This window comes from Anarhichas minor, unplaced genomic scaffold, assembly GCF_050575085.1.
Source record: "Anarhichas minor isolate MPS153535 unplaced genomic scaffold, ASM5057508v1 ptg000058l, whole genome shotgun sequence".
Classification (NCBI taxonomy): domain Eukaryota; kingdom Metazoa; phylum Chordata; class Actinopteri; order Perciformes; family Anarhichadidae; genus Anarhichas; species Anarhichas minor.
Genome location: NW_027466504.1, coordinates 13,775,629 through 13,802,553, shown reverse-complemented (window position 1 = coordinate 13,802,553; position 26,925 = coordinate 13,775,629). Strand labels below are relative to the sequence as shown.

At 43.2% G+C, this 26,925-nt stretch overlaps 1 protein-coding gene across 1 annotated transcript; it reads left to right on the top strand.

The window, feature by feature from the left end:
• The first annotated feature begins 869 nt into the window (after window positions 1–869).
• LOC142932902 (semaphorin-4G-like) lies at window positions 870–15,755 on the top strand. The gene is given in 15 exon segments (XM_076077007.1): window positions 870–936; window positions 939–1,088; window positions 5,282–5,424; window positions 6,764–6,826; window positions 6,937–7,035; window positions 7,171–7,264; window positions 7,345–7,458; window positions 7,993–8,147; window positions 9,033–9,208; window positions 10,265–10,403; window positions 11,172–11,394; window positions 12,435–12,550; window positions 12,651–12,805; window positions 13,248–13,306; window positions 13,816–15,755. Coding segments are annotated over 15 exon segments (2,757 nt in total). The 3' UTR covers window positions 14,820–15,755.
• The last annotated feature ends 11,170 nt before the right edge of the window (window positions 15,756–26,925 follow it).

The window sequence follows — 26,925 nt, the reverse complement described above, 5'->3', positions numbered from 1 at the left end:
TCTAGATTGATTTGGTGTGAGTTGCCTAATTTTTGGAGATATTCTTTCAGCAATCGTACATGAAACTGCTCACAACATGGTCTGTTCTAGATTAATAAATAGCACAACAGCTACGATGAAACATATCTATTTTTCATTTTGGAGTGAACTATCTCTTTTAGAGAGAGGGAATGTGTATATAAACAAAGACGGGTATGCTCCATTGGCTGGAGTGTGTTTTTAGTGTTGGTGTACATGCACTGGTGATTGGCACGCACACACACACACACTTCTTAAAGGTGATCATATTTCACAATCTCTCCCCTCATGAATTTGACTCCTCTCATGCACGTCTACTGTTAGAACCGGTTTCACATCTTATCGATCCCGCCGGCGTTTTAATTCTCAAGTGTTTGCTTGTGACATCGGCACGTAGCTCTGTTTGCTCCGGTCATTGTTTGGTTAATGATATTTGCTGTTGTGTGTTTGTACTGGGCAGCTGCTGCTTGCACACTGCAAGACTATGCAACGCGGAGAGCCGGCCCGGGTCTCACGCAGCGGCATCGATCTACGAAAAGCACCCAATAACCTATTGAGCCAATGCCCTTTGTGTCTCTTTCGTATCTCTGTCGTCATCCTTGTGAAATCCTCAACGTCAGCTTATTTAATATGTTTGAAGTGTGACGTTCAGCTTCACCAGCTTTCCTGCTTTGTCAACTTTTACTCTAAAGTGACGCTTGTGTAGACATGACTGTTAACACCGATGGTTTTGTGTCTCATTTCTTTCAGGTTTCTTTGCTTCTCTCTACATCACTGTGGAAGAGGCCGCCTGCCAGTGACTGGGTGTTTGTGAGTCGTTGGGTGAATATGTCGGTGTGAGTGCCTTTTGCATGTGTACACGTCCTGGTCAGAGAGTGTGTGTGTGTGTGTGTGTGTGTGTGTGTGTGTGTCTCTGTGTCTCACGAGACGCTCGGCGGAGATGCAGGGAGCTCGATCCTCTGCGGTGCGGTTGCTGCTGCTGAGCTGCTGTGTGTGTGCGGCAGCCGGCTACCCGTTCAGAACGCCCCTGGACCTGGACGTGACTCCACGCGTCACCGTGTTGAACAGTGGTAAGCAACAACTCAAGCAGGGGGAGGGAGGGAGGGGGGGGGGGGGGTACAATCAGCAGATGTTGTTTAACAGCTTATGATGCAACACGTTTCTGTCAGACGGTCAAATTTCAACAATCTTTACCATTTGACAGTCAAACTTTGAACCGTTTTTTTGTAAAATATCTTAAGATGACTCAAATATTAATGCGGTGCTTTATATTCAGACCAGCAGTAACGTGTTTCTTTCAATAAAGATGTTGATACTGTTCAGTGTCTTCAGTCTGTAGTGTTGCAGGTGCCGTCTTCTTTCTCTTGATCTTGTTTTCAGTTTCTTTATTTTCTCTCTCCTGACACTCTGTTTTCACTCAATCGCATGTGTGCGCACACACAACTTGTGCACACACACCCGCTCGCCTCCGGTAAATCTTACGCCTACTGTTCTGCAAACCATGATTTCTTTTTACCAACGTGTGATTATAATTCATTTACCTTGTGTGAGTGATGGCATGTAGCCTGAGGTGCCACAGAGATGGAGGCAGATGAGTGAGGGGCTTTCACACTTGGATCCACCGTAGGTAGTTTAGGAGCAGCGTAACCATGACAACTATTGTAGTATGGCGTAAGATGGCCGTATACAGTAATTGTCTTTTGTGTGTGTGTGTGTGTGTGTGTGTGTGTCTCCTTAAACAGTACTGTTATCTGATCCTGGACTTTATTTGTTGATACACAGATGCGTGAAGGACATTTTCTCAAGTCTCACCTTCGACTTGCAGCCAAATTTACTCTCTTAGATCTTCTGGTACGATATCCCTCCTCTCCCCTTCTCTTTTTCTAAACCGTTGTCTTTCTCTCATACATCACCTACGTACACTAGCTCTATCCATGGAAAACATGGATAGAGCTAGTTCCTGCTACGAACGTCTCTTGATACCTTTATCTGACTTTCAGTAAATCATCGGTTAGTGCTCAGGCCTGCCCACAGGTCCTCCTACACGACTCCTCTCTGCGTCTGATGCCCCGTCACTCTCTCATCCACCCCCCCACCCCCCCCCCCCCCTCTCCTCCTCCTCTACCATCCATCTCTCCGCCTCAGCACCTAAGCTCTGTCTCTTCTCCTTCATTTCGTATCTATTAGTTTGTACTTTTCATTGATGCTCTGCCCTCTTTCAATTCCTTTCCCTCGCCTTTGCCTCTGGTCTTTGTTTCTTTTGCGTCCCTCTTCCTGATGAGAAGACTTCGATATGCAAATTTACCTCTAATCCATTTAATCTCTGTTTCTTAGCAACCTAAAAAAGGCAAAGCCTCCGAACCTGTGTGGGGTAGTTAAATCAAACATAGCAACGTCACCACAAAGAAGGTGAAAACAATTTGAGGGAGGGACGGTCGTTACGTGTTATTAATTTGACGAATTCAGTTTTGAGGGAACGAGAGGCTAAAAGCTGTCAAAACAGAGAGATAGCAGGTTGTTAAAAATAATGACTAAACATCTAAATACCTTTTCATTACGCACACTGATTTGAACCTGTCAGGTATTTTGGGAAATACAGTCGGTGGATTTAACTTTGTTTATTCAGCACCGCCTGTCGTCCCGCCAGGATGTGCTCGACCGTAAACAGACCTGACAATGAGTTTAAGGCTGTCACGTCACAGTCCGTCGCCTACAGGTTCGTGTGTGTGTCTGAACACTGTGTACTGTGCTGATCAGCTGAGGTCCCTCCAAGTGTTTGCTCAGGTAATACTGTTATCTGGGCTTCTCTCTCTGCTTCCCTGTAGAATGAATCAAACGGGCCTTTTCTCTCACGATCTTGTAAGATACAGTTAATAAATCTTCCTCGGCTGCGTCACACTCTCAGCGAGGTAGTTTTCAGTGACATGGCTCCAGCTGTCAGGCATTGTGTGTCCTAATGCTCGGATTACGCTGAGGAAAACGTAGGCGTTGTCTCTGCTGTAAAGCATTGTGTTCACTCACAATGAGGCACTGGTATCGCGTAGGCAGAGCTGTTGTTCTGAAAGTCCCGTACAGGTAGAACTCTTCTTCCTCCTGCTGAGAATGAGTGAGGAAAAGTAGACACCTGATTACCCAGGAGCAGTCTGGGAGGAGAACTGACTGCTGCTGCTGCTGAAGTGAGCAGTGTGGATTGTGTTTTGCAGCAGCTGAGAGGAATCTTAATGACGGCTTACTTGGTAACCATGCAGTCTTCAGTGTGGAAGGGAAGTGGTCAAGGAAGCAGGAAGTCTGAGTTGAGCGACTGTAGACCAATGGGCAGAAAAAGTGGCTCGCTATCAAGTTTCTATTGCTTTTAATTGCTGTAAACACTCCACCCCAGCTGATAGATAAATATGCTCAACGTTAGTTGCATCAGATATTTTAATTAGACATTAAACTAAAGCTTTGCTGTCATTTTTCATGCGGTCACATCACAGTTGTTTTGTGGAGATCTTTTTTAGGTTGACATGCCCCTGTGACTGTTGACTGTGGTGTCATGTTTACCTAAGCTAAGTGGAGTCCTGATAGATCGTATGTTTAGAACTTACATAACTCTCTGGCATCTCAGGACTGTAGCGAGTGACCTCATGACATGGCGTGTGTGTGTGTGTGTGTGTGTGTGTGTGTGTGTGTGTGTGTGTGCTACAGCGTGTGTCTTTGCTGAGTGTTTGTATGAGTGAACCTCATTACTGTCTTGTCCTGTCGAAACAGATGCATCCCAATATAGCCTGGAAAACTGGACGGGGTTCATGCTCACAAAGCAATAAAACCTCAAACCACAGAAACCCACATGAAGCAGAAGTGGATCTCTGATGTTGTGTTGGGCCTCTTTTCATTATCGCCTCCTTCCTCAGCAGAGCTGTGTGGGATAAGCATAATCCCGTGGCTTCTATTGTCCATGGTGGGGTTGTCGTTTCATCTCTGGTCAGAGCTAGATATAAATTATGTTTGTGATGCTGAAAACACCAAATTTAAAGGATTTTGTATCTAAGCTAACAGCAGAGCTCTTATGTATGGAAATGGTGCAACAAATAAATATCTTCCTCTCGCGCCACCATGAGGTTGATATTTGTGGTTTTGAGTGCAAACTATTGGATGCATTGTCATGTAAAGACATTAATGTTCACTGATGTTTGTCCGGTTATGTATTTGTCCTTTTTTGGTCTGGCAAGGTTTGTTTTTATTTATTCAGGTCTCTCTTTCAAAAAAGATCTTACAATTTAATATAAACATTATATTAACATTTGATAGGACAGAAACCTTCAAACTTTGGGGCTCTTCTGCTTGATAAGACTTACGCAATTGATCATCCAAATTGTTGCCGATTAATTTTCTGTTAATTGATAATTGACTAAACATTTCAGCACCGATAATGAAAGGAAAAGTCAGTGGATAAACGGTAATGACAGAAATGCCGACCCTAAAGCATCGCTACTGTCAAAAAGCTGCTATGAGAAAAGATCTTGCCTTTCCCATTTAGTTGTGTGTGTGTGGGGGGGGGGGGTGCATTGTTGTTATTTCTGACTAAAAGCAACGAACTTTGAGGTCATGAAAGTGATTTTCTGTGCAGCTGCAGTACAATGGAGTTTAATGGAATTATTTTTTCTTGCAGTCTAAAAAAAGAATCTGGGATTTGAAGCGAGTCCCTCAGAATCAAAGAGCGAGGCCTCCTTAGCGCTCAGCAATCATACAGAGAGAAATCCATCACAGGCGACGAATAGATTTCTGTTTCTCCCTTTAAAATTGTTTTTTTTGTTTAAATTATCAAATAAAAATCCAGATGACAATATAATCAGTTTGTGTTTAGGTGTGCTGCATAATATAGAAATCACTCCAGTGTTGCTACAGATGATAAATGAGTAAACTCCTGGAGTGTTTGAGAAAAGATGATTGTGAACAGAGGAAGCTTTTGAAAAGCAGCAGTGGACAGTGTGTGTGCTGAGATACTCCCGTGTGTGTGTGTGTGTGGCCATATGAATGAGAATCAGGCTGCTACGTCCAATAATCACACCATGGATATTATCAGTGAAGCACAACAACAAAAGAAAAACTTGCTTATGTCTGTTGGTTTTTGCTCCCTCTGACTTTCAATGTGTCGTCTCTTTATGTATTTTTTTTTTCTAAAGGACACTAGAGCTGTTTTGATAAATGGATGTAGCAGAACCAGTCGTAGTGTTACAAAAGTCATGTTCATTAACAATCAATCCTCCTCTTCCTCTCTCAGGTCTGCAGGGCTGCAGACGTTTCCAGTCCTCTGCAGCGAGCACCATGTTGCTGGAGGCTGACAGTGAGCGTCTCTTCGTCGGGGCCCGCGGGGCTGTTTTTGCTCTCAATGCCTCAGACATTTCAGCCAGCTCTGCTCTCACTGTGAGTTTGTTTTCTGTGTCGCTTCATGTTTAGCACCTCCGCTGCCATATCCTTAACTCTGCCACAACTTCATTTGCATTCCACAACGCAGGAACTTTTTTTTTGAGGCAACATTATTTCGTTTTGAGGCGAAAACTATTTATTCCCATGTCACCCCTTGTGTGTTTGTTTATTGTGTGTAGTTGTGTTAATAACTCACAGTTTCACCGCAGGAGCACATTGCTGCATAAACTTACATATTAATGAGAAAAAAAACAGAAAACTAACTACTGTATCTTCTCACTCTAAATAGATACAGAATTCATGTTCATCTCATCCACACATTGGAGCATGTCGACACAGAAATTGTTTCTAATTTATGCAGTAATTAGCATACTATCTATCTACCTCAATCTAGTGTTGCCAGTTTTAACTTAAAACCACACAGACCCCACAAAGAGTTGAAGAGGTTCATTCTGACTCTGATTAATATTCCAGGTTGGTGATTATATTAGGACATTTGGCTCATTAAAGTTATAATCCTCACAATTCTCTTCATGTCAAACCCAATTTCTGACACTATTTATGGCTGGAATTTATAAGAGATTCTGCCATTAAAATACTCTACACTCATTAGTTACCTCTCCATGTAATATTTACATATCTGGTCTCAAATGACTTGAACAAGTTATTCACAATGCATCCATGTGCAATAAAGTAATGACATAATCCAGAATAGCACAACAGATGGTATTTGAAGATGAAACACATTTGCTTTGGTCCAAGCTATAGTGATTTTTTTTTTTTTTTTTTTTAAAGAAAACATCCACAACGCAAATGTCAGCTGCTGTGATTGAGTCTAGTTCTCAGACGATGGCATGCTGCAGGATAACGTCTTCAAAGTTGACCGTCCTTTTAAACACCCAGGGAAGCTGAAAATCCTCTTTCACTTTCACGCTGCGGTGTTTGTTACCTGGTGACAACCTGACGTTAAGCTGTAATGCTAATTATGTTAACACAGCGTTGCTGTCTGTCATGAGGTATAATTACTGATGTGCGTGCGTAACATTCCCTCGCAGCCACTCCTGCGTCTCCTGCTATAAATGCACCTGTTCCAACTGTCTTTGTGTCAGAAGAGTTTTAAAAGATACGATGCTGTTAAACAACGCAATGACTTCAGATGCTGTGAGCTCAAAATTCCTGATCTATGAAATATTAAAGCAAAAAAAGACATTACTCTTGATTACATGCTGTCAGATCTGTAGCATTTTACTAAATTGTATGGACGTCAGTGATGTGAATCCATCCAATTTGTTGTGCTCTTCCTGTCTCACTGTATCATATGTGGTGTGTGTATTAGATTGAATGGGAAGCCTCCCCCGAGCAAAAACGTCAGTGTCTGCTCAAGGGAAAAGACAATAAGGTAGGCATTTAGTTCTTCTTCGTCCTTTCTTTTCATCTTTTCGTAAGGGGTTCTCTCCTATGTATTGATAATCGTTTCCTCACCATAGCATCTTTCTCATCCTCTTCCAGACGGAGTGTTTCAATCACATCCGCTTCCTCCAGAGGTTCAACTCGACTCATCTCTACATGTGTGGGACTCATGCCTTCAGACCCCTCTGTGCATACATAGTATGTCAATTACAGACCTTTCAGTGCTGTTGAATCCCTTTTGATATGTAATTTCTTACCTCTCTGTGATTCCTCATGTATGGCTTTAAGGTGGGACTCAATGTCCTCTTTACCCAAATGTTTTGTCCTGTATAGAATGAGGAGAAGTTTGTGATGTCGTCTCAGCCTGAAGAGGGCAGAGACAAATGTCCCTACGGCCCGACGACGGGCTTCACTGCCCTCATCATCGGTAAGCCCTTCAACAGTTGTCAGTCACCTCCAGAGTTTTACCAAAAGACTGTAGAATCTGATCCATTGGTTTTCCTCCAGACCAGCAGATGTATACAGCTTCCCAGTACGAGTTTAGGAGCTTTCCAGATATCCGCCGCAACTCTCCGTCCCCCACACTGAAGACAGAAGATGCCCCTACACGCTGGCTGAACGGTGAGTTCATCTCCTGGAATAATAAAAGCCCTTCAGCATTTTTAGGTGGAACTAAGATAGTGAACATGATAAACATTATACCTGTGAGCATGCTGGCATTGGTGTTTTTCTTCAAGTACAACTGTGCCTAAGCACAGCCTCACAAAGCCACTAGAATGACTTTGGACTCTTATGTTTGTTTATATATTCCTCCTGAAACCTGGTTTGGGGTTTAAATGACTCAAATCGTTGTGTTTTGCAGATAACATCTTCTCCTTTTATCGTTTTCACCATCTGTTCAAATTGTGTTAGTGCTTGGATTACCATTCATTTTCTCTTGTCTTATAAGTAGCCATCTCCTCTGTTAAAGATGTTTACTGTTTTGGTGAGACACCTCAGGTTAGACAAGTAGAATATTACGTTAATAATTTTGTTTGGGAAAACTACTAAACCTAGTTTTAGGGTATCAAAGGCAGCTGCTTTGTTAATTCCTTAATCAAAAAGGAAAAAAACCAACACAGCATTAGCCAGTGCATCTTTGCCTCCCCCATACAGAGGCAAACTTTGTGGGCTCGGCGCTCGTGAGGGAGAGTTTGGGCAGCAGCACCGGCGACGATGATAAGATCTACTACTTCTTCACCGAGAAGAGCCAGGAGCAGACGACAACCTACAGCCACAGCAGGGTGGCACGCGTGGCTCGCATTTGTAAGGTGAGTGTAGATTCAAAAAGGACGCAGGATGTGATTCACAACTGGGAGAGAAGTATTGCATCAGACTAGCTTGAGTGAAGTCTTTGACGATGATAGAAGGGGTTGCTATAATAGATGAGGGGCTGGATGGAGAACGCATTTGTAGCATGGCCCTATTGAGATTAGAGGAGCAGAGTTTGTAGCTGATGAATGGGCTGCAGCGTCACTGTAGCTCTGGGTGCGAGGGATGGGTGACAGCAGGGGAGAGACGGACTGTTTAGCATCCTCTGCTGCCTGAAATGTGAATGATTTACATCTCCTGCTGCCCACGAAGGAGTTAAGAATAATGAGAGCTCACTGTACAGCCTAATAACCTTGTTCTCTCCTGTGGCACCTTAAAATCAAATCGGCTCACAAGTTCTCTCCTTGAAGTTGTGGCAGCATATTTGTTTATTCATCTTAATAGAAATGCCCTGCGGCGGCATGTGTGACATTTGCAATTTGCCACAGGCTGAATACATTTAAAAGTTTTGATCAAAGAGTGATGTCATTTTCTGGATTTCCAAAAGAATCGTGGCCTTGAGTCGAGCTTTTCCAGTACGAACGTGTCAAGAATCTTTCACTCTTTAGGTGTGCTGCAGTCTGCTGCGGGACAGAAAATACACACTTTTACACAAACCTGTAGATTACAGTGGGGAGTCTCACAATACCTATGGGAAGCCATAATCTTGTTTTGTTATTGCTTTCCAATGCCATCTGTTGCACTCTTTAGGGGGCTCAGTTCCCCTTGTGTGCCACCTTGAGTCGATTGAGTCCGTTTTTCATTTATCCAGGCCTTACCTCATATGACCCTCTCCCCTTCCTCCTCCTGTTTCTCCTTTTTCTCCCTCACCCTTCTTCCCTCAGGGAGACCGGGGAGGCCGTTTAACTCTCCAGAAACGGTGGACGTCCTTCCTCAAGGCCAGGCTGACATGTTCTCTGCCCGAGTACGACTTCCACTTCAACATGCTGCGCAGCATGTTTGTCATGCCCGGCCTCACGCCGCAGGACACGCTCTTCTACGGCATCTTCGGCCTGGAGTGGTGAGTGGGAACGTGTGTCGAGATCTCCGGCTGACGGGGACTTTGAGGATGCAAATGTAAAAGAGTGAGATAAAGATGAAAGGCAGCAATCGATACATTGAGAAAGTCGAAGGAGACGGTCGAGGACTAGATGAAAGAGAGGGGAACTTTTTCATTCAAACGATGTGAAAAAAAAAAAAAGAAGTTTGGTGGAGGGGTTTTACTGCAGTTTGAGGAGAGAATATTAATTAGAAAGCAGATTTAGATGGACTAAAAAGAAAAGTTAAAGAGAAGTTAACCTGTTGACTCCACACTGTAGCTCTTCTTTTTTAATTCATTTAAAATAACCACTGATGAAAATAATACTGAAAAGTACTGTTTTGCATTTCTATATGGAAGATTTCCTGTGGCTGCTTCACCATAAATGCCACTCCATGTTTTTTTTGTTTTTTTCCAGTTAAACGCATCTAATGTGAAACGGTGGAAATAGAAAAAGTATGTTTTTCTTTAGCAGTAACTTAAACGGCTCTGACACCGTGAAAAGAGAGATTCCAAAGACCTACTATACAGAGAGATGATTACTGAATGCGTCACATGGCTGTTGCAGAAAAAAATGTAGTTTGTTTTCAGGAACATCTTTAAGGTTGTAACTGCAGTGGCCCTTCGTAGAAACTAGTTTTCACTTTTCAATGTGGTGCATTCACTGCAGGGATGTATCGGCTGAGAAGTGAATGTTATGCCAAAGCAAAAGGCTTTGTGGTACAGAGAGCATAAACAAACATTGATTATCTTCAGCGTTTCTGTTGTTTTGAGCTCTAACTCCTACTCCACCTCTCTGAAATCATTTTGTATTCCTCTCCCCCTTCCCTCCTACATTTTTCTGAGAGATGTATGACTTCTATGAATCCTCCTACTATCTCTGTCATCTCCTCCCCCCTCCGCTGTGCATCTTTCTAGGTGCGCCACTGATCTACTGTACTTCAACTGCTGTCCCTATGGCAACACTGGGTTTGCAGCTGTTATTTTGTGGCCTGTGCTCTGGTCTTTTTCTCACTCCGTCTGTGTCGCTCTCTGTAGGAAAAACGTCAAGGCGTCTGCAGTGTGTCGATTCTCTCTGTCTGAAGTCCAAGAGGCCTTTCAAGGACCGTACATGGAGAACCAGGACTCTAAGTGGAAGGAATACACTGGAAAGATCCCTGACCCACGACCTGGAACGGTAAACACACACGTGCAGAAAGACGCACGCACTGCCTCCCTCTCAGCCCCTTCAACTCAAGATGAAGAACAGGAGAAAAGTCTCCCTCCCAAACGCCAACGGAGAGCAGATGAAGCTGATCCAAAGTAAAGATTAGGACGAAAAGATGCGGGAAGATGATAGAAAGGATGAGGCTCAAAACACAACCAGCTTATGTCACTGAAACCCATTTCCATGCCGATTAACTCCAGCCCGTAGCTTTTTGGCGACAATGGCTTAGTGCGGCAGTCAGGGCCGTGGCGTCGTTAGCAGAAGCAGACATTATCCACTGTAGTGTCATTTCAACACTTTGTAGGACTTAATTCTAACGTTGCTATTAAACGGAACGGAACGGTCAAGGGCTTTAACTTGGGACCGTGAAAGCCTCTTAGAGGAGTTGGCTGAAGCAAAGATGTTCCCTTAGTCAGGTGCTCAGAGAGCTGAGTCGCCCGCATGTCAGCTCAAGCCGGCTGCTGAACTCGCAGTGTCTCATTGTTGTCCATGTGAAAAGTATCATTTCCCCCCCCCCGACAGAATCTTACACAGGCTCGCATTTTCTTCTCGATCCTTTAAATTTTCCTCCGCAGACCATCTCGCTAAGCCTCGTGACATCCTCTCTGCCGTCCACCATCCGTCTCTGTTTACAGAGAACTTTATTACAAGTGGGCCAAAAATGTCTCTTCTCCCCGCAGCCCACATCCTGCCTCGTGACTTGCTTCTCATCGCTCTCTTTGGCTTCTTTTCCTGCAGTGTATCACTGACGCTCTGAGGGCCAGGGGCATCAACGTCTCCACCTCCCTGCCTGATGATGTGCTGAACTTTGTCCGGAGGCATCCTCTGATGTCCCGGCAGGTCCAACCTTCAGACAGACGACCACTTCTGTTCAGGCGGACCACAGACTACACACACATGGCCGTAAACATGATCCAAGGCTTAGATGGACGAACATACCATGTATTGTACATGGGCACAGGTGTGTATGAATTCATGTCAGGTATAATTGTGTGATAATGGTTCGACATTTCGGAAATGTCGAGAGTTAAATGAGAAGATTGATTCCACTGTTCACTAAATGTAAAGCTACAATTAGCTTAGCTTAGCATAACTACTGGAAACGGTAAAGGCAAAGGTAGCAAAATCTGCCAAAATCCATTGTTTTTATGGGGGATTATGTCCTGGACTATTTATTGTTGAGTCACCGTGGCCAGGCTAGCTGTGTCGATTACTAGCTGCATATACCTATGATGTATTTAAGTGTTTTTCATTCATTTCACTATGATTTGAGAATATGAAACCAGGAACAGAAACCCTGTTAAAAATGGTAACCCATTATTTTGTCAGTTAATTTTTTGGTCAAATTTACAACATTGTTCCATGATTATTAGGTTGTTGATGTGTTCTTTAGAGTCAACATGTTCTTAGGCCACTTAGTCTACAAAGTATCTTTCTTGTGGAAATCCAAAGTATCCAGAAGTCCACGAGGCAGGGAAAGTGTTGGAACAAGGGTTCATTCAAAGATGTACATCATTTAATGTTCCATTGCTACTTACGTAAACAATATACAGAACACAAATATGTGCTCAAGTGGCTCATACAGCAACACATTAAGTTTACAGAGAATCAAACCCACAAGATAAAAACTGTGAAAGAAACCATGTGAACAGAACAATTAAATTGAGTTTGTTTCTTGCATTAAAAACATTGTGTTTTGCGTGAGAACTCCACATCTTCGATGTCTGAACCTTCTCGAAAACGCCAACCATGGCTGCATTTCCACTCAACAATGTTGTAACTATGATAAGAAACACAGGCAAATACGTGGATTGCCTATCTTAAGTGTTAGTTTCAAGTGTTTGCAATTTAATTTATATATAGATCAATCCAAAACACAGTGATTTGTTTTGGAAACTGGTTGACAGAAATGCATGTTAACTGCGTTTGTAGTACTGGCTGCTGCTGGTTGGTATGGTATTTATAATTCTCATGTTTCTCCTCTTTGTGTGTGTCGCTCAGATGAAGGCTGGTTACATAAAGCTGTAGAAATCGAGGGTCAGCTTCACATTATCGAGGAGCTTCAACTGTTCGAGAAACCACAGCCTGTTAACAGCCTGCTGCTGTCAGCAAAACAGGTATTGTGTTTGACCATCACACGCACACACACACACACACACACATTTAATAAGTAATCTCTCCGTCCTACAGTGTTTAACTCATCTCTCTCGCCACCAGATGAGTGTATACGTGGGCTCTCCATCAGGAGTGGTGCAGCTTCCCCTCTCTAGCTGTCACAGATACACCTCCTGCTACGACTGCGTCTTTGCCAGAGACCCTCACTGTGCCTGGAACGGAGCCCAGTGTGTGGACGTAATGGCTCAAGCAGACAGGTGGGTGCTGAAGCCTGTGTGTGTGCGTGTGTGTTTGTGTGTGATTGGATCGGATGATTAAAGTGCTGCAGGTGCCCTTTTGTGTGTTTGATTTAACTAACCTTAAGTATCACAGTGCCCTGTCACAGTGTCAGCTCCTAGAACTGTTGCGTAATCACATCTCTGGCAGAACCTTGATGCTGGCTGGGATAGTGAACAGAGCATGCAGCTGTGTACTCGAAGTGTACTGATTTAAACCTGGACAGATTTGCTTACTCAGCAGAAAGCTGTTATGGAGGCGATAAATGATATGAGACAGACTATAGCACAAAATACAAATAGGAGAAAATGGAGATCTCAATATACTTACCAACAAGATTCAATAGTTTTTATGTTACAGCAAGTGCGTGTTTAATATTTGCACGGATATATACTTATTGTTATGTTTTCTCCTTCATTACAGATCCACTTTAATCCAGGACATCCAGCAGGGCAGCAGAGGATGTGAAAACACACAAGACGGTACGCAGAAATCTCCTCTGCAGCTAGGTGCTGCTGCTTAAAGTTTGCTTTAACCACAGTTAACGATGAAAGGGAGATTAAAAATAGAAAATGTTAGGAAGGACTCAAAAGATGCTTAGTTGTCATCAGATGGCATGAAGGCCTCTTTGAAAGTTGATTATGCACACTGCGTTGGCAATATCCTCTTTTCCCTTCTTTAATCACATTTTTGCCATCTCTGGAGAGAATTCTGTTTGATATTCAAGGCAGGCAAATGCCTTCTCTCACTTCACAATTTCAATCTGATAAAATGTAGCATCGTCTGCCCCTCCGTCGTTCTGTTCTCTGTGTGACGTAAAGCGATGGCAGGAATTAAAAGATATGGAATTGGAGTTTATGCCTCAATAAGTTTGGACAGTCTATGATCAGTTTAGTAATTACCATATGAAATGAGTCGGAGGCTATGTTGTGAGTTGTCCTGTAAACGTAATGTGAAATTAGACTCTGTGTTATTCGTATCTGTGTTGCAGACGTAGTCGTGCGGAGCCGCTCTGTGCGGGTGGGCGATGACGTGCTGCTGCAGTGCGAGCTCAGCTCAAACTTGGCGACGCCCCTCTGGACTCTGGATGGCAGCGAGCTGCAGGGCTACGGCCTCAACTCTGGCTTCAGAACTGGCACAGACGGCCTGCTGATCATCGAGGCCCGGCAGGACCAGAGCGGGCTGTACACCTGCTTCGCTGTCGAGAACAGCATCAATGTCGCCATAGTTGCCTTCAATGTCACCGTCCGCCTGGACCTGCCCCCTCCCCCACCTGTCGAGCCAACCGAAGACCCTTACCGTTTCTTTGCCACCCTGCTAGCCCCCACTCAGCATCCCTCCTCCGAGAGGCCACCGCCCCCGGCTCCTCTCCTCCCCCACTCAGAGCTGCTCTCCACCAGGAACATGGAGGCCGTATATCTGTCCCTCATCACCATCCTCGGAGGCCTGTGTGTAGTCCTCACCGTGGTGCTCGTCTACGTGGGCTTCTGCCTGCGAGTGGGCAACAGAGGGAAGTACTCATTACGAGCCGCCGCTTCAGCCTACCCGAACAGTAAGAGGCACCACGGGAATAGAAAACAGCACAGGAACTCCTCCCACATGGAGCTGAAGACCATCTCAAGCCACTGTAACGGAAACGGCATATGTAATGGATTTTCAAAGCAGCACAACGGCAACATCCAGGATGGAGGCTTCCTCCAGATCGTCCCCGGAGAGGCTCACTCATCACCCAATAAGGAGTCGCCTCCCCCGGCCCCTCCTCTCCCACCAACTCCGCAACATCCCTCTCCAGAGTGCGACTTCCCCAGCGGGCTGTCGGCCACGCTGCCCAGCGTCCTGCGGAGGATGAACGGCAACAGCTACGTGCTGCTGAGGCAGAGCGAGTCTGAAAGCACGTCACCGCTCTGCTACTCCTTCTCCGAGGAGCTCAACAGGATCTTAGAGAAGAGGAAACACACTCAGCTGCTGCCCAGGCCGGACGAGAGCTCCGTGTAGAGAGGTGTGGCTCCCCCTGTGGTGGGAGGGCAGCTGTGTTTTTTTTTTTTTACCTGGTGCTGAAGTGCCTGTCATGTGACCCATTGTTGAGGACTAAAGCAATGAGTCTTAACTACATTCTTTACTTTGGATTTTTTTTTTTTTTACGAGTCCACATTGAGACATTCCTTCTTTTTTTAACTTGTGAGCTGCTTGTTAACCTTAATTCCCAAATTTCCCAATACACAACAAGTGAGAATGACAAATGCCAGCGAAGGATCGAGCATGAAATGACAAGACAGTGCAATCTACCTCACCTTCCTACTGCCCGAGAGAAGACTTCTGCAGTCTGAACCGAGCATCAAGGCACAGAACGGGACTCACAGACTCCAGCGAGGAGCGAAGCCCCGTGGGAATATAAATACATGTGAAGACTTCTGCTGTGTGGCGGCCATATTTGGCTCGATTCAAACGGGAGGGCAGCTAGCCAAAGTTTGTTTGCACTGACAAGTGCACAGATGGCCTATGCATTTTTAAACATGTCGTTCACATATTATAAATATTGAGGGAGGTGGTCGTGGTGAGTGAGGGGAATTTGGTGTGAAATATTTTCACTTTTAATACTGATTTAATCAATTGCAATATTATAATAATCATAACACATTATATCCAGTAACTAATGGCAGCACATAATGATTTACACCAGCCATCATTAAGAAATGGTGAACTAATCATTATTTAATATTACTAATAACCCTAAATCGGAGTTAAGTAATTAACTACATTGAAGATACATTTTACATTGTTTTAAATGAATCATTATTGATATAATTTAGTTTATTTGTAGATGAATTGATGAAAATATTGATAAAATTAAATCAATAACTTTTACTGACACAATTACCTGATATACAGGTAAACCTTTAATAATTGTAAGAGTATTTTCAAACGCAAATGAGCATAACTGTATTTTGCAGCTGCAGCCGAGGCTCACAACTTATCATAAATGGTTAAATATTGCCTTCAGGTGAAGCCTCATGTTGGCCTTTTAATTATAAAGTCCCAACTCATGTCTGCAGTTCCTACAAACGGGTAACAAGTAGCCACATAAACATGAATTTACATTAACATTGTTTGGGTCCATTTTATATACAAGTCATTCGATAGTAAAGAACAAACAAGGAAATAGTGTTTAATCTTTACAAAATTGAAGAAATATTGAATAGTGATTATTTCACCAAATGTTAAAGACTACCTGAATATGACAGTATTATTGATTTTGATGCACTTTAAATAGTTTTAAAACACAAGGTAATGGACGCTATTATGGACGTTGATTCTGCAACCTGTCGAGAACCAGCAGGATGGAGGAGCGTTTTGATTGGCCGTTTCTCAGTATGAAGAGCTGCCGCAGGGAAGGCCACAGCTTTGTCTGCTGGACCTCGTTCGACCCGAGAGAAACTGACCGTGTCTCCGCTGAGCCTCGATCCGCCGCTGAGCAACGCCAGACGTGAGCCTATAGTGCAGAAAGACATACTGTGGGGCACAGCGTTCACCAAAAGTATCACAGGTAAATCATTGTTCTATCTTACCAACACATCTCCTACACAGGCACGTTGCCAAACAAGCACTTAAAGGAATAGATCATGGAGATAAGAGTGTGTGGTCACTTCACCAGTGTTGTAAATAATGGATTCATGCAGAACACTGAGAGCACAGTGTTATCTCACAATTTACTGGATTTGTCTGAATGCTAACAGCTTGTGGATCCGACTGCTGGGCTGTTTACAATTTGGGGAGAAGTTCAGGTTCAGAGATGCCCGAATGAAAACATCTGCTACAGTCTGATTCACAGATGTACTGTATCACCATGGAACACATTAACACCCCGATTTCTAGAGGAGTTCCAGTTTCATTCTTGGCATTTCTTTTGCCGTTTACGAAAAGGAAGCTAATATTTATAATATTTTGTTCTTTTCACTTGCATCACAGCTTTATCTTCAGGCTAATCACTATCATTCAGTATCGCACTGTTTATTTCCCTTATCGGTGTCTTCTTGCTGCATCTCACTGTCAGAGGGCAGCATTAATTAAACACTTGTCTGACCTTATTGCTGAAGGCGGGAGAGAAGAGACGGGAGTGAGTTCGATATCTTCCCTGGAGATTTACACCCTCAAGCTCCCAATTATTTGCTCATAGCCTCTGGGTCAGACTGGGGTTTTGTGCTTTGTTGCTGAATATCAAAATAGAAACGCGAAAGCATCTCAAGTGTATACCGTATGTATGCTGCATGTAGCACTTCATACGCCACCATAGACGATGCTGAAGCACACTTGCGTCACTGCACTGTGGGGTCAGGGTGTGAGATACTGTACCTTCTGCGGTGGTCCGCAGTAAGCCAAGCTTTTCCTGATCACAGACATGAGAGGAGAAGCACACTTCACACTTTAAAAGCCTTCATTAAAGAAAGCCCTCTGACCTCAATTCAGAGCACAAGAAGACATTTCGAAGACTGGGTGAACACATCGAATTTGGTTTTCATTCCATACTTGTGTAAAAACACTTAAAATCAGTGTTGCTAATGTATAAGTACGTTGAGCTGTGTTTGAAAAAGCCCAGTCAACGCGGTCATTTCTGATGTTCTACTTGCTTTTAAAGTAACAGACGATAGAGACGCATTGTTGGCGCTGGCCTGAATATCTTTTCCCTCTTTCTCGTTGCAGGTGTCATGTGCACAGGTCAGTTTGAGTTTCTCTTGATTTCATTCCCGGCGATACCATCTCTCCACCAGAGTCCGATGGCAGGACCCGCTTTAAAGATGTTCTTTAAATGAGCAGTGAAGTAATGTTCAGCTTCATTACTGGACAGCGGAGCCAGAAGAGAAAGAGAAGCCGGATAAGCGCAACAGCATGAGAGTGCAACTTCAGCTCTGCTTCACCACAACTGGAATGAAAACCGTTGGCTTCAGTGTCGTACTGAGCAACTTGTGTTCTTTCGGTCAGTTTGATGCAAACGTGTTGGATCAAACTCGAGGTATGATAGCCTTTTTTTCACACTTGCTGCATGAATTATGTTTTCGACACTGCTTTTTTTTTTTTTTTTTTCTTAAAGTCAAGGAACAACAATAACTCTTATTAATGTAAAGTGCCACAGTCGATGTTTAAAAAGAGCTCTGTGAGCCTATTTTAAGGCAGAAGAAATGGATTTTAAAAAAGTGTATTTATTTTGTAATTTTGTACATTGTTGCTGTTAAGGTGCCACTTGTGGACACCTTCCTGACCGATAGGAGGGTCACAAGTCGCCTGTGTTAAAACAAAATGTGATGAATAGAAGCACGGTAGTCAAAAGCATGCAGAGGCTGTACCAGCACCACAGCATTTAATATTTATAACCTACTAATGGGAGGAAAAACACACCAATTTACTTATTTACTCTAACCTATTAATTAGGGATCATTTAGCTTTTCTCTCACTGTAATGTCCACATATTAGTTTTTATCGCTGTCGGCATGATACCTCATGCTTGTGCACACAGCAAATTATTTTACTAAACTAAACGCAGAGAATAAATGGGCAGTATGTTCCTTCACATTTCAGTCATGAGTTCAAATAAAGCTTTGTACTTCAACCTCTTCCTCTCCTCGTCATTGCTTGTGTATGTTTACAGTTTGCCTTCTCACATTTAGAGGAGGCTGAGCGAATTGAATGAGCAGATAAATGTTGTCAGACTCTCAGGTCTGGGGCTGTAAATAAACACGACAGACTGGTACGGAAAAATGTTGCTGGGAGGTTGATGTTCCAGGACTGGTTCAGATGCAGCTCGAGTGTCTAAGGACATTGTTGTTGACAAAACCCAAACGTACAATACATGTCCTGTGGAGGCATTACAGGAGAAAATGTTAGCTCAGCTTTTATAAAGAGCAGCCGATCCTATTTTTAATCTGAACCGTTTGAACTGATCTTTCAGAAATGCCACAGTCAATGTTTACCACTGATTTTTTCCATCATCCATATGACCTTTTCTCATGTTGCTGTGTGAGCCGGCAACACCCAGCTTTCACACAATAACTCAACGGTTGTAATAGATTACCGGCAGCACGACAAAACACCCATAAATAGGACAGCCGTGTCATGCACACACAGACGCACGCAGCCAAAGGGCCAATTGTAACAATGCCAGGTGCCTGCAGATCACACAGCTTGACATGCGATTAACAAACTGTCATGGTTGGTGTATTGTTTACATTAACGCTGCCTCGGTTTTAATCCGGGTCAACATCGAGAGCCTGCTCTGCCTCTCGAGTGGCAGAGTGGAATATTTTAATTTAATTTACTGAAAATGTGTTGATTTAATAAAATGCTGCTGCTTTGATTAGATGTGTGCTGATCAACGACACGTTTTACACAAGAACTGACTCGATAAAAGTTGTGAAAGTGCAGGTGTTGATAAATCTGACAATGTCTCAACATCGACATGAGACATTAGCATACAATTGTGTGAAGACATTCATGTTTCTCCAAAGGGTGCATCATAATAACGTTTGTGTCTTCAAGTGTCTTCATTTATGGCCATAGACTTTCTAAAACTAATCAACGTCCCATTAGCTGTACAATAGTGCTAGTTAAATAGTCAAATATGAACATACTTATACAGTTAAGATGTTGCTTAACATTACCATTGATTAGAATCAGCATTTTAGCAGTGTCATTGTGACATGTTCATGGTGGCATTAGCATTTAGCTTCATTTATAGCCTCACTCTAGTTCTCGGGATAATTTGACCTTTTTTGGTGTTCTGAAAATGATTGAAATCAAACCAACTTTATTGTCACTATCCTTGCAAACAATAAAACATAGTCCTGCCATTTCAAGATAGTGATACAAAAACACTGTATACACTATAAACATACTGTACAACATATATAGTATTTTTTCATTGAGGCAAAGTCATTGAAGTATTGAACACTTTTAATCTTATTGGTGAGAAATGTGCTGTTTTGTTGAGACACACTGACAGAGATGTATCTCCCTGTGCTATTTGTAAAGCACTCCGTCTCTTAGAAATAACCTGTCAAGCAACTTCATCTGAGATTAAAACATCTTTTCTATTCCTGGACTAGATCTACATCTCGGAAAAAAAAAAAAAAAGAAGTGATTTCAACAGATCTTTTTTCTTCCTTTTGAATTCAAGCTGTAAATGAATATCATCCCGGGAGACACGAGATGAAAATGACATGATAGTGAAAAATAAGATTTTAGCTTGCAGACTTATATCAAGGTAACCTTCAGTGAGAAAGTGTAGGAATCAAATCATATCATTCCCACTCTTGTTCTTCCCTTTTCTGCTGCTGGCTCCATCGTCTCAGCTCTTCTTTGTCTTGTTTCTTTGTGGCTCTAGATTCTCATTTAGACGTCAGCAGAGGTGCATTTGTGTTTGTCGGAGAAAACAACTAGATTAAAAGGACCCACCCATAAAAGCGTGTGTGTCCTCATATGTATTAGACACAGACACACAAGTGGAAAGTGTCATATGGAACAAATCAGAAAGCAAAGTCAGTGTGACTCATTAAGATTGGCGAAAAGACAAATAGCTTTGACATGACGATCTACCCATTGTTGCGCAAAACTACTGAATACAATCACAGCTTTGTGATGAGGATACAACATAACAAAGAAATTAGAAATACTGAGCTGGATTTAATGTTGGATGTTTGATTTCTAAAGGTTAATTCCCCCCCCCCCCTTTTCTTCTCCCCATCACCACATTAAAAGACATTCCCCATTCGTTGCCTGATTCTTTGCTCCCCATGTGTTGGAAATGTCACACAGACATGGTTGCATGGTTTTCGAGTTTTGACAGCCAGGATGAACTGAGAGGATCCTGAGCCGCAGTAAAGTACAGTACAGCTAATGCTGCTGGGACAAGCGTGACACAGAGTCCTCTTTAAGTCCTTCCCTGTAGTCTCACAGCAACAACAAAAAAAATGGATAAACAAGTAAAAGAAAACCAAGTGTTCCATTCAGTCTGTATATTAAATGGAAACACTGATGGTGTTCAGAGTCCACTGTTATTTCTGTGTGCAGTCATTGTACAGTTGCATAAACAGGCTCCCAATAGTGTCAGTTGCTGTTTGGTTTAGTGGACGTCGCTGTTGTGGTCTATTGAGCTGACAAATGGGGAAGTGTGTCACGCTGCACTTTTTGTTCCCCCAAAAACAAACGGAGAGTGTTGCTGTTTCATGCTAACAAGCAGCGCCTCTGCCTCCTCTCAGACCGGTTTGACGCCAGAGAAGCCACGCGTCTCCGCTGTCACACACCGCACACTCTCATATCAATCAGCCCTTTATCTGCTTCCTCAACTCCGCCCGACCGGCTCGCTGTCTGTCACGCGTAACTTCAGACAAGACGCATGCCTGTCAAATGCAGACAGCCTGGCATCTGCAGAAAAACCAGATGAACCTGCGCAGAATTTCAAGTTTTGTCCTTGGAAACCCCCCCACGACAAACTAGGTCCATTGTTGGTGGTTAAGATGATTCCTGAATTGCCAAAATTGTCTTTTAAACCGCATTGGTTGTGTTGTAATGTAAGCTTAATAAACCACTCCAGTGGCCTAAACAGCAGCCAATTTCCTCTGATTTTGTTTCTGACAGAATCTAACAAAAATCAATACGAAGGCAGCTTTCTTTCCAAAACAAGCGCATTAATAGATGCCCTGTAGTTTTGTGATCACGCAGTAGGAGTGGAGGAAGTAACAGGAGAAATAAATTAGAGTTATAGCCACAGGGCACAGACACACCCGGGTGACACCTCACCTGGATGATCAGCTTGACAGCAGTGTGTGTCTCAAGATTTCCTGATACTTCCACTCCAGATAGATGTTTTGATAGCAGCTCACTGCAGTTTCACTAGAACCTTTGTCAGCAATAACACAGATGGCCTACTGGCTCTAACATGTGATGTTGTTCCTCTCCTTGGCATTACACAACAGTTAAACAGATTTAGACAAACACAGAGTGCTGCTCAGGTGTTGTGTACCTATGCAAATGTAGATGTGACAGTTGACACAAATATCCATGAGGGGCAGAGACAAATGTCTGATCTTGGGACCTTTCGACTCTTTAAATATTGACAGTGTGAACACAGTTCAGCGCACACAGAAGAGAGCACTCACTTTAAACTGGGGCCCAGTAAACTGTGCTGCATGTCATGGTTCGTCTCATGGTTCATATATATATGTGTGTGTGTGTGTGTGTGTGTGTGTGTGTTGCGCAGGGCCAATGGCTTCCCCTTTGGACATATGTCATTCTCTCACCTGTGGCGCCACCTAGTGATCCTCTCTTTACAGTAATATCAAATGTACTTCTGCTGTTTACCACTGGAGGTCATAGACAGTCTGCTTATGGAAAATCCTCCAGTATGAATTCTCAAATCGCCTGCAAATAAACTGGGATATGTGCTGAAGTTTCAGTGTAACTCCATACATATTAAGTTTCCTGCCCCAACACATTTAATCATATTTTCCTGTAGGCAGTACACACACACACACACACACCACATTGTTTGATATCAAACAGCTGTGGAGATAATCCAAAGGAGACAAAACAATCCAAGATGTAAGTAATCTAATTGTGTTTCATGTAGTATGTATTAGTATTAACTTGTTTCTCGTCCAGTGGCCACTGAGCTTCCCCTGCCTGCCTGGCTGGATGACATCTGGACTGAAGGAGCAGGATTACCTCTCTCCATAAGTTTGATGGCACAGACCCAGGTCAAACGGTCTCAATGACTATATAATATAAAATATTGATGAGTAGAAAGGTAAAAGTTTGTGTTTCTACAATTCAGATTGTGGCAGATGAGCCTGCGTTGATTTTCTCTAATTGTGAAACGCTCTTGTTGACTTGTCCTTAAAGACAAACACAACTCCATCTGGCAAAATAAAACAAGCCTGCAGGCGGACATATGAGTAGGGGACTGACCTCGACCAAGAAAACCTGGCATCAATTCTGCATGATGAATGTGTCACCGGACAACAGTGAGGCTGAACTACCGCCAGCTCCAGAGGCGCTGGTCCATAACTGACCCTGACCTCTGACCTAGCTGTGCAAAAAGACATATACAATATGATTCTGCTACAACTACAACTGTCAAACAAATGTTTCCCTCTGAAATTGAAGTAGAAGTATAAAACCCAATAAAAGAAGGAGAAAGTGAAATTCCTCCTCACAAAAGCTACAAAATCTTTCTTTAACCATGTATGGTGGCCATCGAGGCCCAGTCAGCATACAGGGAACAGAGAACAATGAAGAGTACACCCTTTACTGCGAGAACAGGAGGCTGTTAGTCAGGAAACAGTGTTGCAGATGAATTAATTTGCAATAAACGTTCACCTTATTTGCAGCCACGGGACTCAGTGACGTTCGCCCGTGCTGCTAACCGGAGGAGAAGTTGAATTGGTGGCCGCTTAACTGACCGGAAAGCACGTACCCTCCATGCATAAATCTAATCTCACAAGCAGAATATCAAATCAATCTCAAATTGGTGTGAGCGTGGCACAAATGAATAAGACCAGTTATACACACACACACACACACACATTGAATCTGTCATGGGGTCCCAGCTCTTGTTTCACTGAGTGTGAAACACAATCAACATCAGGAAGGAAAGGCAATTTCAGGCTTCGGCAACGACAACACTTGTCTGTATTTCAGTGTCAATCTTGTTTAGGGCGGATGGAGAAGTCAGACGTATAAGTCAGACGTATAGTGTGACTGCATGTGTGTCTCATTTCTGCTGACTTACACCATACCTACTGCCATCATTTCCTCCTGTCATTTTTTATTATTGGAGGCACATGTTGCCAGCGCTGTCCACGCGTCAGTGCACTGTCAAATTATTTCACTGGAATACACTTTGCTGCTGCCGTCTATCCACCATCAACGCTGATTGTGGCTGTAAGGCAGGCTGACCTGATAGAGCCTTCTTCTGCCACATGTGCATTCAGTGTTTATTTATTGAATTCATATTTTTTCACATTTATTGTTCGAATTTTCTACCTTAAAAACTAAAAAAATATACCTGTTAATGTTTCTGAAACAACTTGACTAAATTGACTAAAATTTAGAAAAGAAGAATTCAGACTTTGTAGATTCAGATAGATGGTTTTCAAAGTAAAATGCAGGGCTATAAGATGAGTGGTGATTACATTTCCAAATTAAATATTCAGTTGCTGCTAAAATAATGAATGTAATGACAACTGAGCGAACTCAATCTGCTGATGAAGACCATATGGTGAAACCTCCAGAACCAGAAAGTAAGTGGACCTTGAGTTGAGATGGTTTTGTAAAAAAAGACTGTAAAACACAATCTGTGACAGACTGCTGTTACATCACACACAGACACCAGAATACAGGCAGTAGGGCACAGATGACATGGAGATACTGACTGTGTGTGTGTGTGTGTGTGTGTGTGTGTGTGTGTGTGTGTGTGTAAGAGAGAGACCATGAGTGTGTGAGATGCATAAATGTGTGTAACTGAATGTGAAGGCTTAGGATAGAGCGGTGATAGGGGTAGAGTTAGTTTTAGGGTTGGGTTTATAGTTAGGATGTGTGTGTGTGTGTGTGTGTTTAACTGAGTTAGAGGATGCAGCTCCAATCCTGGATTAAAGCTCATCTCTCTCTGTGTTTATCTCCCAATGGACTATCTGTGAGGCAACAGAGGGGTTTGACCCAGTTGGACACAACACACACACACACACACACACACACACACACACACACACACACACACACACACACACACACACACACACACACACAGATGTACAGTAGCATACCACAAGCACAAAATGATACACAGGCAAAAGCACACAGAACTGCACTATAAAATAATGAGGGTATTACTACCTTGGTGATTGATTAGTAGAAACAACTGTACCAGGTGTCCAGTCAGCAGGGAGCAATTAATGACTTTCTTTGTGTGTGTGTGTGTGTGTGTGTGTGTGTGTGTGTTTGTGTGTGTGAGTGTGTGTGTGAATCCACAGCCCTGCATTGCAGCAGTTGCGTCTGTCTCACCCCCCTCCTTCATCATCATCATCATCATCATCAATTCCTGGTCCAATAGCCGATGATGCAGTTAGTGAACTTGCTAATGGGAACAACACTAATACTTTGCTAGCTCCATCTATTTTTATGAGGAAGCTAAACGTTATCAATTTAAATCACCAGGATCTGTGAGGAGGCCCCGTGTTAAACATCAGAGGAGGGATTGAGGAGAACTATGCAAACAAGTAGAGCAGCATAATGTGCTAAAAGAAAAAGCCAGGATGCTCCTTCAAAAGTCCAATTTCTGAGATGTTGTTCTGCTTGTTACTGCAGGTTGTGCTTCTTTTTTTTTTTAGCTAAAAGGGAAGGTCAGACAGTCTCCGGGGTTGATATTAGTGCAGCTCTGGAGCACCAGAGAGCCCTTTTCTTCTCCTTCCTTCCTGATCACGGCTGATAGGAGTTTTAACGGTGTCGCAGTTTAGTGTTTGTTATGAGCCAAGGGGTCGACCCAGCGGCCTCGGTAAGTATAAGTATGTTCTTTTTACTCTCCCAGTCCTACCCTCTCTCTCTTTGAGTGAAATATGAAGTACTGTGAAGATGAACTGATGTAGTTGTCCAGAGAGACCTCTTGGAGCCTTCAAGTCCCGAGCAAACAGAGAGAAATAGTTGTGGGGTTCAGTGGAGGTCATGGGAGGAGCATGACAAGCATGTTTTCAGTAAATTCTTCTCCATTACACTGGAGGTTTTTTTTTTTCATTCGAGTGGCTGGATTCCAACAACGATTGAACAATCCCTAAATTATTGAATGACTGGCGTTATTGAGGTTGCTCTACCTCAAATCATCTCCAGATTTCCTCCCTTTTGAATGGCGAAGAGAAATAACCGAGAGCAGAAGACTGAAACCTCCCCTCATTTCTTTCCAATCCTTGTTTCTGCATCCAGACCCCCAAATGTTAATCTCTTATGTAATAATGGTCCCCCCCCCCCCCCCACCCCACACACACACGCACATGCTTTGAATTATTTCTCAAGCCCCCACTGTAATAACACTTCCATATTTTTTTTATAGCCTTTTGCTATTAAATAGAGCAGCCCTGACTGACCCTGGGCTGTAGAATAATAACAGCAGCCGTGCTGTCTCCAACTCCTCTGGGAGAAGATCCTGCCATTTGCTTTCTGATGGTGAAACACTGGCAGTTCAGAGCACACTGTGGGCATACAATCAAAGAGAGACTCAGAGAGAGATGCAGAGGGGGTCAGGGGGAAGACAATGGATGGAGACTCTAAAAACAGATGCCGGCCCTGTCTCCCCTCATTAGTGCAGTGTACCCTCCTTGCTCTCCTCCTCTGGCCTTTTCGCTTCCTCTCACATCTTACCTCCTGAAATAAAAACTATCCCGCAGTCCCTCCTCACCTCTCTGATGCCACTTGTTTTGCTCAAAAACATCCTGAAACTCTTGTCCAGCAGTCCTGCTTTGAACCCTGATTAAACCCTGATGTGCAAGACAATAATGTAAAGTTATCAGCTTTTCTGAGCTCTCGATTGCATGTCACAGTCTTCAAGTTGAGTTCAAGGATGTTCTTTGGCGTTGGATCCTAGATCTTGCCTGTTTTATTGTGTCATGAATAAGCCATGTAACTAATTAAGGCGTTTTATTTGAACTTTCCCGGTGCTGCTAACGTCAGGGCCTGAAGTTAGCTTCTCTTTTAGCCTTGCTAGTGGCTAGTCCCTCTATGATGGCAACATCAATCCACCACTTTGGTCCAGACTGAAATATTTCAACAGCTATCAGACGGATTGTCATTCAATTTTGTCCAGACATTCATGGTACCCAGAGGATGAATCCTCAGATCCCCAGACTTTTCCTTTAACACCACCTCAAAGTTTTCAGTTATCCCGTTAGATCTCTCAAAATCTGCTAGATGGGCATTTGAAGATCTCACCCCTTTTTCCTATAATAGAAGGAGCGTGATTATATACGGTGTGGAAAACTTGCGCCAGGTCAAAGGTCAGGGTATTTCGATTTCTTGCTCAGTAGTGGGGCTTGAGCCTGACTCCTCCATTTGAAGACTGTCTCCTTAC